Source organism: Vitis riparia, chromosome 14 (assembly GCF_004353265.1).
Source record: "Vitis riparia cultivar Riparia Gloire de Montpellier isolate 1030 chromosome 14, EGFV_Vit.rip_1.0, whole genome shotgun sequence".
NCBI lineage: Eukaryota > Viridiplantae > Streptophyta > Magnoliopsida > Vitales > Vitaceae > Vitis > Vitis riparia.
The window spans coordinates 21,350,987-21,370,558 of record NC_048444.1 but is presented as its reverse complement, the minus strand read 5'-3'; the positions used below and the strand labels follow the sequence as shown (position 1 = coordinate 21,370,558).

The 19,572-nt window shown below is 35.5% G+C and overlaps 1 protein-coding gene across 1 annotated transcript in view; it reads right to left on the bottom strand.

Moving 5' to 3' along the window:
• The window catches only part of LOC117930909 (peptide-N(4)-(N-acetyl-beta-glucosaminyl)asparagine amidase), a 48,859-nt gene that overhangs the window by 9,714 nt on the left and 19,573 nt on the right, over positions 1–19,572 (bottom strand). Inside the window, 7 exon segments of the mRNA XM_034851696.1 lie at positions 3–309; positions 445–532; positions 663–722; positions 855–910; positions 4,471–4,557; positions 4,628–4,682; positions 7,244–7,357. Of these exon segments, the coding sequence (XP_034707587.1) occupies positions 3–309; positions 445–532; positions 663–722; positions 855–910; positions 4,471–4,557; positions 4,628–4,682; positions 7,244–7,357 (767 nt within the window).

Here is a 19,572-nt window from a genome sequence, read left to right as displayed (position 1 = left end):
TCTTGTCACATGCTCATCAATGCACATACGAACTGGGCAAGAAGAACTACTCAAAGAGGAATTCTCATCAGAACCAAATTCTGATCTTGAAATCCTCCACTCTTTGTCCCCACTCTGTCTTCCAGGTAACAAGGTTGAAGCATAATCTTTAGAATGGTACTCTCTCTCAATTGCTTCCATTTCATTCCTATCACGCTCCTCAAGTGTAGAAAGCACTTGAGATGTAAAACCTTTTCTACAGTCCTTTGTTATAATAGCAAGAACAGCAGAGAGTTCAGCCTCTGTAGTAATATTTCGCCTGGACAAAACCTGTAACATGAAAATATTCGTGCCCCATCAAAAACTGAACAAAACAGCAAGCATGCACGTATGCGAAGGGCAGAATAAATAATTGCCCTTGACTGAAAAACTGATGATGAATGAATGTTACAATAATCTTATTACCTCATGCCACTTTCTTGTGTAGCGTTTAGTGACATCATAAACTCCATCTTTTGCCATAGCAATTATATAATTCAATTTCTTGTTCCAGCTTTAAGAAAAAGTATGAGGTTAAACATTTAATACTGAGAAAGCTCAGAGCTAAAAGATTTGTCCAAGATTAAGAAAAACAATGAAGAGATAATTCAAGAAATATATCCATATCTGTGACAGAGAAGTACCCCTTTTCATATAACAATGGATTGTCAAATATTGCTTCACAAGGATCAAGATGCATCCATCTGTAAAATGATAAAAGCTCAACACATTTTTTACTGTGTAGTTTACATCGGCCAAAGAATCACAAGAATTATAGCATGGTTCAACATAAATAAATAAATAAATAAAGATCTCCATCAGGAAATGAAGTTTACCTTCCAAAACAATGTGAGAAGCATTCCGTCCAAACGTGATCTGTGAAATCCAGAATCTGGAATTGAAACACAAGAAAGGAAGCAGAGATATGACTTCCCTTGAACTTCAGGTTCTTAAAATTCCCTTTATATTTCTTTCTATTGTATATGACTAGAAGTCCCATTAAAATTCCCTTTCCATTGGTCGATACAATAGAAAGAAATATAAATGCAAAAAGCTAGAATTTCTACATTAAAGTTGACATTCCTACACGTATATTTAATTTTAGCTCACATCTTTCTTGCAATTAATCAATTTTTAACAATATATCCCAGAACTATCATATAAAACTAGAAATATGAATTTCCAAAATTGAGAAGGCATTATGAAACATGCCAATTCGCCACCGCTGGGGAAATTTCAGTGATTAGAATTAATGAGTACTCACATTATAGAAACTTGTCACGGTGAAAACCAAACATGATGCCATGGTCTTTAAATTCTAGTAGATAAAATGTATAAAATTCAAATAGAAAAACTAATATGCCTTTAGATTTATATTAATCCTGTTTATCATACAGAAAAACTATTAACCTCCTTTTGATAAATTGTCATTAATGTTACAAATATATCAATGAAACTTTATTTAGGATCAAATTCTTAATATGTATGCATCAAAACCAATGGAATTTTTTATCCATGGAGAAGGTTTTGTTGGAGAGAGCATGATATGTATTGTGGACCCAAATCCTACAAGCTTAAGCTTTTAGGAAAATTGGTTGTTCAATATTGTAGTAGAGCTGCATTTGGCGGGAGGTCAAGTGTTTGAATCTTATCACTATATGTTTATTTCCCTGATTTATAAAGCCCAAGTGTATGCTAAAAAATGGAGGCTACATTTGAGGGAGGTTGTTGGAAAGCAAGCTATATAATGTGGACTGAAATCCTACAAGCTTAAGCTTTTAGAGAATTGGTTGTTCAACAGGTTTTTTTATGGTTGAAATGCCTAACAAATTGTGTTACAGAGGCTAGGGTACGCATCTCAGGTGCTAGCTTGTCTAACTCTCAGATTTATGTCAGATTTGTTTAATCCCCACATCTTAGGACATGGGAATATGGATAAATAATCTAATTGCCCTTTCTACTCATTCTATTCATCAAAGAAAATTAAATATGTACAACTAAGATAAACTATCCAAACAAATCTGAAGTTACTTATAATAAAATATGAAGTCATTCATTATTGTCCTTGTTAGACAATACCAATGAGTACAAATATGATCAATAAGCATGTTGCACACATGCCTTACCCGAACCCTTCCTGATGTCATGTCCAACATGGATACTTCACATATTGTGAAGTTTCCATGTAATTTAGCTGACAAATACAACAAAAGGAAACACCATATTTACATATTATTTCAATGTAACAGCTTTCAAAAGTCAGTTTGTTGGAAGATTTGACAAATTATGTCTAGAATTGAATGACTATAACTTGTTTGTAAATATTGTAATTGATTTGTATGGTTGTATATTTTTTATTACTTTCCTTATTTCTTCACTAAAAATCTGCCTAGGATCCCTGATTTAGTCCTAAATTAGCTATAGCCTCGTTTCTATATAAGTTGTACACATCCTTTTTGAGAATCAAGAGCGAGAATTTATCCATTCCTTCAAGGTAGAGCAGGTAACAATTATGCAATCTGTATCATCTTCTTCTAGGCCTTCATTGCCATTTTTTCTTTGGCCCTTTTGGCCAACTGTTGTGCTTAGCCTTCATTGCTGAGCCTTATATCAGCCCCGTTTTCATCCAGTTTAAATCTGTCATCTCCTCTTCTTATATCTTAGAAATTCCCAAGAATGTCAGAAATCTCCGAAACCATATGTTAAAACTTCTTGGAAAGCCCCAATATGGGATCAAAGGAACCAGTACAAGAGGAGGAAATCAAGAAACCAAAATGGATGTGAATACGATTGTCAAATATTGATATGGAAATTCATGTGAAATGCTTGTGTTGAACAAAATAGATTGAATGTGGATTATCTTGTAAATAAAATGTGATACTTGTGATGTAGCATCCTATTTAGTGTACTAAAGCATGGTGCACACCTGCACATAAAAGTAGGAATACATATATTTTGTCATCATAATGAACAAGGAAAAACATGATACAATTGCTAGATTGTTTTCTTGGAGCCTAGCTTTAAAATGCACAAGGCATAACACAAGGCGCACGCTGAAGCAAAGTGAAACACAACTTAGGATGCATATCAATTTTATACAATATGATCAAAATCCTATCCAAGCAACAAAAAGTTTAAGAGCCCAAATATTTAAAAAAAACATTCAATTAAAAAGTAATGAAATTATATAAATTTCAATATATAGTTAGAAAATTTTAAAATAAATGTATTGAAAAAGAAAAATAAAGTAGACAAGGCATGCTTCTCCAACAAGGCACACAACTTGTCAAGCAAGGCACTATAACAAGGAAGTGGTTGAGCCTTGGGCCTAGGCATGCTGTAAGCACGCCTTTAACAACTATGTCTTAGAGATTGTTGCATTCTCTTGGATTTGTGGTCGGTATAAGAGATAATACTCCCCAAGTTGATATGTTGATTTTATTTTAGATGGTAATTTCCATATATTATTTATATGCAGGACCATTCATTATTGGGTGAAAATCCCTAAATCCCTTCGGGAAGACACTTTGATGTGAGTGTGAAAATGGTCTTGCCCCTAGATTATAGTCTCTAAACGTAAGAGGTTGGTCTTGCTCTTGGGTTATAAGTTCTAAAAGATATGATATAGGTCTAGCCCTTGAGTTATAAGTCCCAAGATACACAGGGTATAGTCTTAGGTTGGAATCCTAAAAATATAATTCATTGATATGGGGGTCACCTCTTATATGGCCTTCTATCGAGTACTTGTTAAGATTGGTCATCCCCGAATTGCCATGTCCTAAAGGCATGGGAGCTTTCATCTTTGGGTTGAGAGTTAAAAAAGATATGGATTATTCGCATGAGCTTCTACTAGTAGTGAGCAGTTTATGGGAGGTAACACACATGAAACACTATATGCATGAACATTGTTGAGTTATATTATTCATTTTTACATGAATTGGAGAGCATGATGTGCATGGATATTGTTGATTTGTATTATTTATTGTTACATGTATGATACTTATTGATTGGTACACTATCATTTTGTTGTGTGAATCATAAGAATATAAATCCTTTTCACTCTCCCATAGTTAAATGTTTTGTAATTATTGCTAAGAAGAGGTGGGAACTAAAAAGATCGACACATCCTATGTTGCAAAGCTTTCCTCTGAACAATAATATCAAAATTTTAAATGGACATAGGAAATTATACACTTGCCTTCCTTTGAGTCCATCTTGGGTTTCAAAAGTGTGATTTAAATCCCTATCATTTTGGATTAAGTCATGAATTCAAAAGTCAGGTGTAATAATTCAATTATTAAACCATTTCTTGGAAAAAGAAAAAAGAAAAAAGAAGACTAGACTCTTTTGGAGCATTATGCCTCAAGAGGTTCAAACTTGAATATTAAATTCTCCAACACCAGTATAAAAGCCAAGTAAAAAACAACAAATAATTTTCACAGGATTACTAACCAGGCGAGATTCATAACCAAAAGCTCGACAATAGAGTGTAAAGCAATTTGCCCACTCCCCACAGCGCCCCTTTCTTGTTTCCACAAGCTGCACAGAAAAGGATATGGGGAAGTATATGAAGTAAAAACTTCTTAATCAGATAATGAAACTTCAATACCTTTAATGGATCATTGTAGCGTGGGAACCGAGTGATTGTTGAGCAGGAGTTGCACCTGATGTTAAAAAAGTGAATTAATCTAGTAAGAGCAATGAAAGAGAAAACAAGAACATCACATGCAAACAGAGGAAATGCGAAGTGCAGATTATTTTTAACAAATTGTCTGTGAATCAACTAAGGATGCAAGTATTTTTGGACTCAACCAAAACTATAACCTTATTTGTCAATCTTTATAAATTTCAAAATCTGGATCACCCACATTTAAAAATACTTGTCACAACATTTCAAGATGTAAACCGCTAAGCAAACAGCTTAAGGAATTAAAAATTAGAACAGGATGAAGGTTCATAAAAAGGTTCTCTAATTTTCAAACTTTAGGTGAATATTAAATCATATTTATTGGTCAAAAAATGAATAACAAAATTTAAAAAATTTTGAGAATGAAGTCTAACATTATAAAAATTCACATAAATTTTAATTCAATTAAAAATAAATCTTGAATTATTCAAAATAAATGCAAATTGAATGGATAATAATTTTTTGAATAAATAATGTAATAATAAATTTCATAAATAGTAACATGAATAAGAAAAACAGAAATCATGTTTAGAAAGGTAAAAGGGACAAAAGAAGAAAAAAAAAAATTAAAAAGGGATGCATTTAGTAATATGGATGGATTTGTAAAGTAGGTGAGAAGGACGCTTTTGGTGTAAAGAGTAAGTTAATCATTTTTTAAATAGGATAAATAGCAAGCAAGGGTGAGAAGTGGGAGTTGTATTTGTTCAATATTTTCAAAAAAGGGCCTGAAAGCATAATTTTCCCAAATAAAAATCTAGCCACTGAAAAGTCCATCCAGAACTTTAATTTAGAGAAGGTTAAAGCTGTAACTTCTTTTTCTGTGACAATTACCACCATACAAGTGACATAGGAAAATAGGATAAATGTATCAATAAAAGTGCCTAAAAACAAGGGGTGGGTGCAACCCATGTACACCTGATGTATACAAGCAAAAAGGAGAGGGGAACCAATCAACTAATTCTTTCACCTAGCTAGCCAACAACCATACCACTAACAAAACCCAAAAAGGAAAAATTAGCTACATCAATCCCTCACCTGACCACAATAACAAGATCTTTAAAAACACATCTTCTACCACCAAGCTGGACCACTCCACAATTTCAGAGGTTCTACCATTGTGATCTTTCCAAATGACCTAGAAAAGATACCAAGTAATTGACCTCAAAACCACCTTGAACCTGATTTCCACAAAAGCAACTTGCCAGCTAAGCAGATAGCTCTAACTAAGTGGGGGAAATCTCAAGAAACACCAAACATAGAGAATACAAGGGACCATAACCCAAAAGTCCAGTTACAGTGCATGAGGATGTGTTATGCAACCTTGCATTTGAAGTTCAATGGAACCTTTCTAGGTAGAAAAATATTACTGAACAAAGATAAAGAGAAGAATGAGAAGAAGGAAACAGAAAAAAATGAGAGCCTAACAACAAAAACTGAGACTACAATCATGCAAGAATCATGGGGATAAAAATTCCCCATAACAGACTCAAGGATGTGGCTCTTGCAAACAAATTTAAAGGGACTTTTGATACAAGGAAATTTCAAGGGGAATGGGCTGCTAAAAATGTCTTTATGGTCAAATTCTCTACAATTTGGAAGTTTCTTTTAGCACTGCAAATTAACATCCAAATAATATTCAGTCAAGTTAGGCTAGAAGAAAATGGATGCACAAATATGATTTCTGCTCAAATATCACATGTTATTTACTAGAAACATGTACTTGATATTTGTTGCATGTACGAACAAACTTTAAGGTTTTTATGAAGAATTCAAATTCTAGAGTGTTTGAATCCCTGGAAGTGCAATTATCGGGATTGAAATATCAGCAAATAAACAGGGCCCTCAACCAACGCAATTGATGCTGAATTCCAAAAAAGAGTTTTCTCCAACACAATGCAATTCCTAAGGGAATTATCATTATTATTGGATTCTAGCTAGAGACATCTGGGCATGAAAAGAAAATCTAAGAAGTACCACTGGATAAACATTCAAAAGAGACATTTGAGCCTAGGGAAGTGTAGCCCTGTAAAATTCTAAAATCACTGCAATGACAGTATATGGGAAGCAGAATAAATTTCAATGAAGAAACTTCTGAAAATTACACCATCTTACACATTCACCTAAAAAGATAAGTTAATTAATGCCATTCATATACTTGTTCTTGGAGCTGCCAGGAGATTTCAAAACAGATGTTGAGCAAGAGAAATCTTTAAAATTGTTCATGTGTCAACAAATAGTTAAGTGATAGATGTGTCTTTGTTCCTACAAGAATCATCCTGATGAATTTAATTGAAAAAAGGAACCAAAAGTGCTAAGTTTTTTTATCACACCTAATTCCACAATGCATGCCATAATGGAAGCTCAACAGCCAAATATTGGTAAAATTTTTGGTGTATGTTTAGAGAAGGGAGGGGATAGGACCATAGAAATCAAAAGTAAACAAGGAATCCCAGAGAAACCATAAGATAGCTGAAATTAAAAGAGAAAACATTGACACAAGAGAACAACTTAAGAATGGAAACATTCTCACTGCCATACCGATAAAGTTCAACTCGAGAACCTCCAAAAAGAGCTTCTGAAGGAAGTGGGCTACCCATGCCATAACTTATGGTTTGGTTGCCGCAACTATCACAAGGAGATGCATCGACCCACCTACAATATCACAAGATGAATAGACATACCCATGATATTCAGTCTATCAGCAATTAATGGTAAAATGGAACACAAATTCTTTTACAACAAAATGCATTGAAACTCTGCAACAATAGATACAAGTTCAACCCAAGGAAAAGTTATTTGGAATAAAATGTGATAATACATAGTATGTTCTATATTGTCCTTGAAGACAATTATAAGCGTATCATTCAAATTCTTAATCAATTTCCTAGTGGGCATTCAAGTCTAGACAACCAAAACTTAGTTTTCTACTCCCTGAACCTCTCTAAGTTTTCATGTCATTTCTATAATGACTGAAGCTTTACCCAACATCACTGTCATATGGATCAAAATATTTTTGGGTTCAAACTTCCAAGAATTGATTCCATTTCTGAACTGACCAAAGTTTAAAGGAAACTTAAATTTCAACTTAACCATTTCAAGGGGTCATTTGTCAATATTTTACTAAATCATTCCAATAGAAATCACCTAAAACTAAAAACATCCCTAACACAACCCCTTCTTGGGAAGCTAATTTATGTAGAATGCTCACAAGCATATCTGCAAAAATGACCACTAAAAACTTCATAAATGGGGGGTGTTCTAGAGGAACAAAAACCAATAACTTAAAATAAATAAACATTTCTGTCACCTTTGGAAAGGTTTTTCAAGAATGTCACCATTTGTACAAGTATGCATGTAGACATGATAAGAACAAGGTGACTGAGTGAGATGTAAAAGAAAAAACATTAAAATAGAGGATTGGGTACACCTAGTATCTTCAATTTACACATGAATATTAAATTATAAAAAAAGTAAAGAAACACTCAATGATGAAAACACAATTCTAGTGAATAGGGTTGCTAAAGATTGGATTAAAGTGTCTAGAGGCTTAAGACAAGGCAACCCTCTCTCCCCCTTTCGCTTCATTATTGTTGTGGATGTTTTGAGTATGATGGTTGTAAGAGCTGAAGATAGAGGCTCTTTAGAAGGCTTTTTGGTAGGGAAGGATAGATAAGGGTTTCCCTCTTTCAATTTGCAGATGATACAATTTTTTTTTTCAAGTGCTAGCCATGAGGAGTGGCAGAACAGTAAGTTCAGCTTAATGGTTTTTGGTTGCATGTCATGCTTAAAGATCAATCTAGGAAAAAACTCCTTAGCAGGTATTAATGGAAGTGAGAACTCTGTTCAATAATTAGCTTCATTGTTGGATTGTAGTGTCTTTGCTTAGCCCCTACCTTTTTAGGTCTCCTTGTAGGTGGAAATTTTGGAGCTGCTTCTTCCTGAGATCTAGTGTTAGATAGGATCTCTTGTCATTTGGATGGTTGAAAGAAAGTGTTTTTATCTTTGGGAGGTAGAATAACCCTTTTGCAACCCTATTTATCTCTTATCCCACTTATTCCCTTTCGATCTTTTAGATCCCAACTAAAATGGCCTATAGGATTGAGAAATTACAAAGAGACTTCCTTCAGTCAAGGTTTAGGGAAAGTAAAAGACATCACCTTGTTGAGTGCGATCTCATGTGTAAACCCAAGACGAATAGAGGATTGGGTTTAGGGAGATGTGAAGAAATCAGAATATTTTTTCTCCTTATGAAGTGTTACAACCCTAGGCAATATATAATACATTTAGTAGTTTACAGGTGCACGATTTTAGGCTAGAAAATAAGAGCAGATTCTACCCTATCTAGAATATTAAATCCCTATAATTCAGGGACTGATTCTATCCTAATTTGAATCCCTAAAAATTAGGGATTACTTCACCATTGAAATAGCCTAATCTAGGTTAACAATATATACAATTGCACACAATCTACTATCATGTGTAATAAGGTTTTCTCACAGGAGAATCTCTTGGAGGAATAAAAGCTCTTCTTGGAAAGTGGGTATGGAGACTTCCTAGAGAAAGCAATGCTTTTTGGCATAGGGTCATCCTAAGAATTTGTGGTTTGCATGCCAATGATTGGGACACCAATACTATTGTTAGGTGGTCACATAGTTGCCATTGGAAAGCCATTTCTTATGTTTCCAATGATCAAAATTTGCTCAATACTTGGTGAGAGATGAAAAAAAAAAACTCACCTATAAAAGGATACTTGGCTGGGCGAGAATCCTCTCACACTTCAATTTCCAAATCTGTTCCTAGTCATAAGGACAAGAAATATGCTTATCTTCTCTACCATAGATCAATCCTTTATCAATCCACCTTGGAATTTCAATTTTCATCGAAAGCTTTTTGATTCGGAGAGTAAGGAACTAACTAACCTCCTCTCTTCTCTAGGTCATGTGTACATATCTTTTTCCTTCACAAATGAAAGGGTTTGTTCATTGACATCCTCAAGACTTTTCACTGTCATCTTTTTTACAAAGCTCTCTCAATTGCTCCTCCTTCTCCTATCTTGACTTCTTTTGCTCTTGCTATGTTAATCCAAAACTCAAAAGCTTCACCAAAGGTTAAGGTCTTCACTTGACTTGTGGCTAATAAGAGGGTTAATGCTAATGACATGCTTCAATTGAGGAGGCCTTACAAAGCTCTCAATCTAAATCATTGTATTATGTGTACGAAGAGGAGTGAATTGGTCGATCATCTCTTTCTTGATGTACCACTGCAACAATTCTTCAGTAAAGATTGTTTTGTTTAACCAATCTTGAATGGTTCCCCTCTAGAGGCATAGTAGAAATGATGGGAATCTCTTTTAAGGGCTTTAGAAGTCTTCCAAAAGGGAAGATTCTTTGGTAGGGATTATTTTATCCTTGATATGGTTTATCTGGTTAGAGAGGAACACAAGGATTTTCGAGGATAGATGAAGATTTATGGATGCCATTTAGGACTTGATTTACTTTACTATTCCCTTTAAGCCTTAGTCACTAAGCCTTTTACAAATATTCCTTCGCTTCTTTTAATGTTGGTGATGTAGGACAACCCTAGGATGGTTGCCTACACTCAAGGGTAGATGGGCTAGGGTTTTATTTTTAGGGTGTAAGGAGAGGAACAAGGAATAAACTTTATGGTAGAGAAAATTATAAGATAAGAAATAGAGAGAAAGAAGAAAGAATGAAGAAAAGATGGAAAACCTTAGAGTCTCACTAAGGCCTTCTAGGAGTCTCACCTAGAAGAAAATCAATGGAGTCTCACCATTGAGGATTGCAATCTTGCAATGAAAGAAAGTATAATATTATTCATCAAAATTCATCCCTTTGATTTACATTGATTAGCCTATTTATAGGCTTCTCTAAGAAATCCAAAGTGTACTAGGACTCTAATAACCTATTATGATTCTAATTCTAATTATAACATCCAAAGTCTACTAGGACTCTAATAACCTATCATGACTCAAATTCTAATTATATTATAACTCAACTAGCTAATCCTAATTAGACTCCAACAAATACCAATCATAATTTAATTCCAAGTAATATTAATCCTACTTTAATTACAACTAATACAAATTCCCTTTCTTGATATATATCTTGAAGATTCATCCTCATCAGTTGGACTAGAAGAGTGTTTGTTTCTCAAATAGGTTTATGAAGATAGTGTTGATTGGTTGGTCTTCCTTTCCTGCAAGATTGGTATAGTTAAAGTTTGATGCATGATCCTTGGTAATCCTAGTCAACTAGGTATAAGAGGAATGATTAGAGATCTCTCTAGTGCAGTGTTGAGAGTCTTCTCTAAACAGGCAAGGGTGGGGTTGGTAATTGAGGCAAAGATATTGCCATTGTTAGAGGGCTTGCTACAAGCTAAAGCTTTAGGCTTTCCTACCCTAACTGTTTCAACTATTGTCATATCTTAGGTGATTAATAAAGAAAGACTCAAAGAGGTTCATGGAAGTTTCACAATTGGATGAAGAAAATCATAGATGTTGTCAATGAGCTACATTGCACCCTCACTTGGGTTCCCTGTTCAACCAACCAACTCGCAGATCAGTCAGTTAAACAAAGAGCTAAGCATTTGGCCTCCTTTGTAGGAGACTTTCTTCCTCCTTGAGTGTGCTATGTTTCTGTTCTTTGTACCTTGGTTTTTATTTGTAAAGTTAGGTTAGTTCTTATGGGGGCTTGAAACTCGGTCATTTTAAAACCTTTTTTGTACATCCTTGAAGGATTGCTCATCCTTCTTATATTTATCTTTTAAGATAAATGAAGTTGTTTTTGTTAAAAAAAGAACGAAAACACAAGATCTCATAGCCACATGGCATTCAACATCAATTAGTACTCACAAGGTTTGGAACTTCTAAGTTATACCTAAAAGAAGTTGAAAACCATCTTCTAAGTTATAATAAACCTAGGGAATGGGGAGTTTTCAAATCACCTCTTTCTTTGTTGTCCCCTTGCTCTTGAATTATGGCAAAGATCTGTCTCAAAAGCAAGGTAGCATGGGAGCTCTCAAATATCCCTGATTTGATGGTTATTTCTTTTCAAGTCTTGGTAGGAGCCGTAGACCCATGGCCAAGAGGCTCTTTCTTAGCAACATTGTGGATTATTTAGCTGGAAAGGAAAGCTAGGATCTTTGACAATAGTAGAGATAAGTACCTAAATTATGGGAAAATATTTGCTACTTCATATCTTATGGATGGCACTAACCAAGGAATTCTCCAGAGTCTCCTTTTTTAGCAACAATTGGTAGGATTAGAGCTTAGTGTGATTATTAATCAAGAGAGCAGTGGACAGATGAGTTGAGTGCCCCCTTACCTTTTTTTTGTTTTTTTTTATTGGTAAATAAAGAGAGTATTATATAAAAAGAACCCTAAAACAAGCGCATCAAAGTATGTAGGATGTATACTATGGCAGCTAAAATGCATAAGCAAAAAGCAAGGACAAAAAAAAAACTACTCCCTCCCTCAACAAAAACCCAACCAATTAATGAAGTCAATTAAGGACATTGAACCTTTATTTATATACAACCTTCTCCAAGACAACAACTTACAAAGAAAAACACTTTTCAGTTTTCTGTTAGAAAGCTCCTTTTTTCCAAATGATCTTGTATTCCTCTTCTTACACGCTGTCCAAAAAAATGCATAAAGGAGTTACTCCCCACACCTTTTTCCATTTCTTCCCAACAAAGCAGTCACACCAACCTAAGAGGAACTCTCTAACCGAGGAAGATAACACCCAAGACACTACAAAAAAAGAAAACAATAGCTACTACAAGACCCTCATCTTGCCACAACACAAAAGGATGTGATCAATTGATTCCTCCAAGATGTAGAAAATGAAACATCTATTAGTCAATTTCCAACCTCTCCTTTGAAGTTGATCCAAGGTAAAAAAATTTCCCCCAAGTGGCCTCCCAATCAAAGAAACTCACCTTAGGTGGAACCAAGGAATTTCAAACGACACCCACAAGGAAAGACATCGATCTTCCTGGCTCTAGGATAAAGCAAAGAGATTAAATGGAAAAAGTTTTGCTCTTTATTTCCAACCAAATCACCTTATCTTCTCCTTCCCTATTGATCACCTTTTGTTGAAGCCTCGAAAAGAATCACTCCACATTCTCGATCTTCTAATTGTTCAAATGCTTAGAGAAGCAAGGATTCCAAAAACCCCCATTTATTAGACCGATTCCACAATTCCGCCATCCATGCCTCTTTCAATGCAGCTATGACAAATAAGGAGAGGGAGGATAACACAAAAGCTCATCACCGAATCCCCTATCCTTTCAAAACTTTACCCTTCTCCCATTGTCCATTGAAAAGGAGACTATTGTTGACAATCTCCCAATCCTTCTTGATAGCTTCCATAACCTAACCCATACTTGTTTCTCACTTCCTGATAATGCCACCCCCATTCATCTTCTCCATATTTTCCAATTATGATTTGTTTCCAAGAAGCCCCCATTTCTGACACAAACTGCCATCTCTACTTGCAAAGGCCTTATTGAGTGAAGAAAGACATCTAATTCTCAAGCTCCCTTTTCTCTAGTCTAAACAAACAATAGCTCGCTTTACTAAATGCGACTTTCTTTCTAAAGCCCCAATGCCCCAAAGAAATCCCTTTGAATATGCTCCAATCTCAATTCCAAAACATCTAAAGCAAAGACATAAAGTAGATGGGTGAGCTAAATAAAATCCTCTGGATCATACTGAGTCTCCCCCTCTTGGAAATATATTGCTTTTTCCACATTGCCAATCTTTTATGAAACATCTCTTCCACCCTATTTCAAGCTGCCATTGATTTATAAGGAGCACCCAAAGGAAGACCCAAGGAAGCGAATGAAAAATTTCCCACCTTAGCGCCTAATTCAGAAGCCAAATCTTCCATATTTTCTACCCTCTTAATTGGAATCAGCTCACTCTTGATTTCATTTATTCTGAAGCCTGAAATAGCCTCAAACTACATAATAAACCAACTTAAATAGGATATTTGAACTTGAGAGGCCTCACAAAAAACCAAAGTATCATCAACAAACAATAGATGGGGAACTTTCACTCCATCTCCGCCTCTACCCTTTACCTTAAAGCTCAACAAATAACCACCCCCCTAGACCTCTTAGGAAGGTAACCAAGTGCCTCCGTGGGGAGCACAAACAAATGGGCAAGAGTGGGTCACCCTACCTCAAGCCCTTAGAGCTTTGAAGAAAGTTAGACAAGGTGCCATTAACAAGGACCGAGAATCTAGTTGTTGATATGCACCACTTAATCCAAATGATCTGCCATTGCCCAAACCCCATCTTATCTAATACCGAAATCAAAAAGTCCCAATTAACATTATCATAAATCTTCTCAATGTCAAGCTTACACAACACACCATAATCATTGCTTTTCAACTTAGAGTTACTTGCCTCATTAGCTATACGCACAACATCTAGAATTTAGGCTAGCTATGAAGATTAATTTTGATGGGTGGACCTTCGTCAATCCTAGTGAAATGCATATCAAGGAACTCACGTGAGATCATATATGTAAGATTATTCAAAGTTTAAAAAGAGGGCAAAGTTTGGGTTAGCCATTAAGGCAATACTTGCATTACTTGAGTGTCTCAAGGTTGCAACAGTTTTAGGTATCACCAATCTACTAATGGAGGGGATTTAACAACAATTTTATCTTGGGTGACTAACCAGCATAGAGAGTCTTGGAGATATATTCAGTAGATGAGGAGGATAATGGATTACTTTACAGAACTATTTTGCTCTTCCTCGTGGGAGCTTATATTGACTAACTGAAAAGCTGATAGATTGGCTAAAAGAGAAACATCTCCACTAGTTCATTTTGTTGGGTATCTCTTAAGCCTTTTGAATTTTGATACTTCATTTTCATAGGGTTAGGAGGCCAAAGGCGTGCAAGGACTTTTGTCCATCTTTTTATAGCCATGTACATTTTTCTTTTTAGAAGGATTTCTCACCCTCCTTTATTTGATATATATTTACCTTTATCTAATATAGTACAAGTATAGTTTTTTGAGTGAGTGAGAGAGAGAAATAGAGAGAATTGTAAAAAATAAAAAAATAAAAAAGAAAAATGATTAGAAGAAAAAGGGAAATTATAAGATTAACAACACAGGAGATGCAGTGTGGATCAAGTTTGCCAGGTCTACTTTCATTTTGAAAAACAAAAATCTTCAAGAGTCTCTCTTTCTACTGTTGGTGTACGGTTCATAGAACAACAAGGAAAAACATGGAAACTTTAAAAAAGAAAGCCTGCATTGAGGAACAACAGATTACTAATTTAAAACTCAGTTAAAGACAAGACATCCTATTTGAAGTGCATCCAAAAATGTTTGGAAGAGGAACCAGGTTTAGAATTAGTCTAGGCCAGCATCCAAGTTAAGAGGATCAAGCTAGGATCTTTCTCACTTCCTTGAGATTCTGCTAATGCTATGTATTGGGTGATAAAGATTTAAAGCAGAATGGAAGTCCAGACCCTAAACTGCCACAAAATGCTACAACCACAAATACAAGAAAAGCAATTATTTTAAAACAAAGTTTGATATTTTGTATGATCCTGATCAAAGATTTTTAAAAGGTGGATGTTAATAATCTGGCCGATCATTCACAATAGGGTTGAGAAGAAAAATACACACACGCATATATATAAAACTTTGATTAAAGGCGCATACAAAAATAAATGCACCCTATGCACACAAGGGTTTAATGAAATTCTAGATCATTTCTATGGAACATTTACAGAAGGGTTTAATGAAAATCTCCTTTAGCTTTTGATCTCAATGCTCTTCTCCATGAAAAACCTGATCCTCACGCTCTCTCTCCAAATGTACCAAAACAAGTAAAGAAGAGCCAATCTTCACACCATTTATGCTACAGTAAATTAGAATGTGATTTGCGTCTTTTTTTTTTAATAAAAAACAAAAGATGATTAATTATGGATAAAAAGTACACGGGAAGGATGAGAAATCTTCCCCACAATTACAAAAACTGATCAAAACATAACTGAACTCCACTATACAAGGAGATTTATAAAAATGGATTAGACCATGTAAGAAAATACATAGATATCATCTCCTCAAACCCGGATTAAGCTCCTCTCATTGCTGACCAAACCCTTTGCTTATTTTTTTATTTTTTATTTTTGATAGGAAACAACAAATATATATATTGAAAGAATAAGAAGTACAAAAGAAGGATGAGGAATCCTCCCACCAAAGATAAAACTAAACAACACAATAAAAGAACAAGAAACTACACTATGAAAACTACGAACAAGCTCTCTTGGCTAGACCATCCCATTGGAACTACACACTGCTAGCCAATCTATTTGTAACACGTTAAGGGGAATGCCCTTAAAAACCACGGAACAATAAGCCCAAAGAGAAGCTAGGAAGTGAATGGAATCCCATAGATTCTTTGAATTCCTAGCTTTGTCCTCAAATATCCTAACATTTCTTTCCTGCCACACAACCCAAATTAAAGCAATGCACGCATTTTGCCACAAAACTATCCCTCTTTTGGAAGTCCCAAAACCTTTATAATTGATAGACATCATGTCTGAAATGCTTCTCAGAGGAACCCAATCCATCTTGGCTAACTGAAATAATTTGTGCCACAACCCCATGGACAAGGAACAATGTAGGAAAAGATGATCTGCTGATTCTCCTTGCATCATACACAACTTACAAATGTCAGGACTAAGAACTTTGTAGGGTCTTCTCAATTGTAGCAAGTCATTAGTATTTACCTTCTTGTGTGCCACTAACCAGACAAAGGACTTGACTTTGAAAGGCACTTGAGAATTCCATATAAACTTAGTAGGAAAACAAGGAGATAAATCGGGCACTTGGGACAAGGCTATAAACCCTTTGCTTATTCATTACTAGCTTTACAAAGTTTGCATTTGTTCACTAGAGTCTACCCCACCCCCACATAAGAAAACTTATGGTGAGATTTTCCCCAAGCTGGCTCCCATGCCCAAAGAAAAAAAAAACAGATTCTTATTCTTGTATTAGTACCCTAAACTTTCTGAACAACAAACTCCTCCCCATCCCTCAAACATGCGTAAGGACAATCCTTGTGGAAACAAGTCCTCGTAGGAAAGTTTGGAGAAGAGGAAGGAGGATGGTGTTCAAGGGATGTGTGGGATGGTTATGAGGTAGGCGCATGCAAGGCAATTAGAAACAGGTGAAATGATGTTAAAAGTAGGTCTTGCTTTATTGTCGGGAATAGCAAAAAGGTAAAATTTTGGGAAAATAGATGGTGTTGTGATATGACATAGGAAGAGGCTTTTCTAGTGTTATTTTCTATAACCATCACCAAGGATAATTGAGTAGCAGAGGTGTGGGAGCAGGCTGGGGATGGGGGCCAATAGAGTCCCCACTTTTCAAGACAATTCAATGAATAGAAACTTGAGGGATTGGAAGCCTTTTGAAGAAATTTGCACACGATCTCAATTAGAAACGATGAGGAGGATAGGATGGGTTGGAAAGAAACCAAGAGTTGTTAACTTCTCAATCAAATCTCTTTATGCTTCCTTAGCCTACGGTACGAGGGGATTCTTTTCCTGCAGATATAGTTTGAAATCTTTGGATCCCTTGAAAGTAGTTTTTTTTGCATGAGAAGTTGTCTAGGCAAAGATTCTGATGATTAATCAACTTAAAAAAAGGGAATGGCTTATGCCAAATAGATGCTACATCTGTAAATGTGATGAAGAATCAATTGATCATTTACTCCAATGTGCCAAAGTAAGAATGTCATAGTAGCTGATTTATTCTCTATTTCATGTGACATGGGTGATGCACTTTACAGTTAAAGCGAATCTTCTAAGCTAGCATGGTTCTTTTGTGGGGAAGAAATGGAAGAAAGCTTGGAGGATTATTCCCCTGTACATATCTTAAACTCTATGGAAGGAAAGAAATAGGAGGCCATTTAAGATGTTGAACAGTGAGATCATGCAATTAAATATTTTTTTATGAGTATCTTTTTGGAATGGGTTAGAGCATACATAGATCATCACTCAATGTCCATGGTAGGCTTCATTGATTAGTTAAGCTCCAAGTAAGGAGAGAGAGTTTGGCTTTTGTTTTCTCTTTCGTTTGACAACCTTTTCACGCATATTGTATACATCGTGCATCTTGGGGTGCCCTTTCTAAGGCACTACTAATATATTCTCTTTTATTGCCTATTCAAAAAAAAAAATGCACAAGGAGGTTTAAGGATTTACCTTAAATCTCTCTTTATTACCCTCCCTCCCAAACAAGCTACCCTCTCCCCTACTGTTTGTAAGCTCACACATTAGCAAACTTTAAAAACTAGTCTAACTCTTCTATTTCCGATCCTAAAAGTGCATTTGAACATGCAAGGACTAGTGACCTCCATCCACCTCTATCTCTCACAAAATTGCCACTCTTAACATTTCTCGAAGAGGCTAGAATGAACAACATAGGAAAATCTCTTTCAAAGGTCATTCCCCCACCAAGTTATCCAAACAAAAAACAATCTTTCTATTATTCCAAATAAAAATGGAAATGTTATGTCTGAACTTTTTTTTTTCACAACCAGGAAATGTTTTGTCTGAACTCTTCCCACCCCCTCCTAACGAATTTCCACATGCCCACACCAAAAGCTTCTCTCTTGTTTAGTGCACTATCCTCCATCCACTTCACCATATGTTACACTTACAATCCTTCACCACAAGCTATCATGCTCATAAGCTTTTTTCAACAATCATTTGTTAGGTAGCATCTTATTCGAAGTATCAAAATTCCTAATTCCTATCCTCGCCATACTTTTAATCTTTGCAAACCGTCCTCCAATTCACAGGATGTACCTTTCCCCTCCAAGCGATTCCCCCACAAACAATCTCTCTAGATCTTTTCTAGTCTAATCTTCACTTTTCCAAGGAATTACAAATCAAGACAATAAATAAATTGGAAATTCAAAAGGGTGCTTTAATAAGGGTTAATCTCCCTTCCTTCGACGAATTACTACTTTCAAGAGGCTAATCTTCTTTTAAATCTTACCTCACTACTAGAGCTATGAGACCCTTGTAGAGGCAAACCAAAGTATGTAGAAGGAAGACAACTAACCTTATAGCCAAACAAGCAAACAAATCTCTCATCTCCAACACCTTGCCAACAAGAATGATTTTACTCTTTCTATAGATAGATCTTGGGATGCTCCACATTGGCATCACAGAACAGTCCTGCAACATTTGCAAATACTAGGTGAGAGATTTCCATCCCCTCTTCCCACCTCCCATCTGCTTTAAAACCACTTCTATAACCCCTTTCTATTGCTTTTAATGTGAAAACAACTCTACTTCCACAACCAACACAAAAAGGTAGGTGAAAAGAGGTTACCAGAGGCCTCCAAAACTCGAGAAAAACTCCTATAAGTATCATGACCAATATCAAAATCTCATGGCGGAAGTACAGAGGGCATCCATCTCAACTAATTTTGCACAGTGTCCATTTTTCCCTAAATTGCAAGGAAAAAATCCAATTCATAGAACCATAGTTTTTTTTCTAATGTCTACTTTGCACACTAATCCCCCTCTTGAGATGTTTTTTCCTAGAGTCCATAGCCTCATTAGGTGCAAGGATCAAGAATACCTATAATGTGAGAGGCGAAACTCAAGGCATGAGGGTTCAGCAATGAGCCTGGAAAATTCTTACATGGAGCCACATACACGTCAAAACTGTGTCAGATACAACAGTCCTCTAACATGCATGGACACATACTGACATGCCCAGAATTTTAAAATAATTCTTTTTGATGCTGCATACATTTTTAAACATAAAAAATGCAGTGTACATGTCAAGGCACAA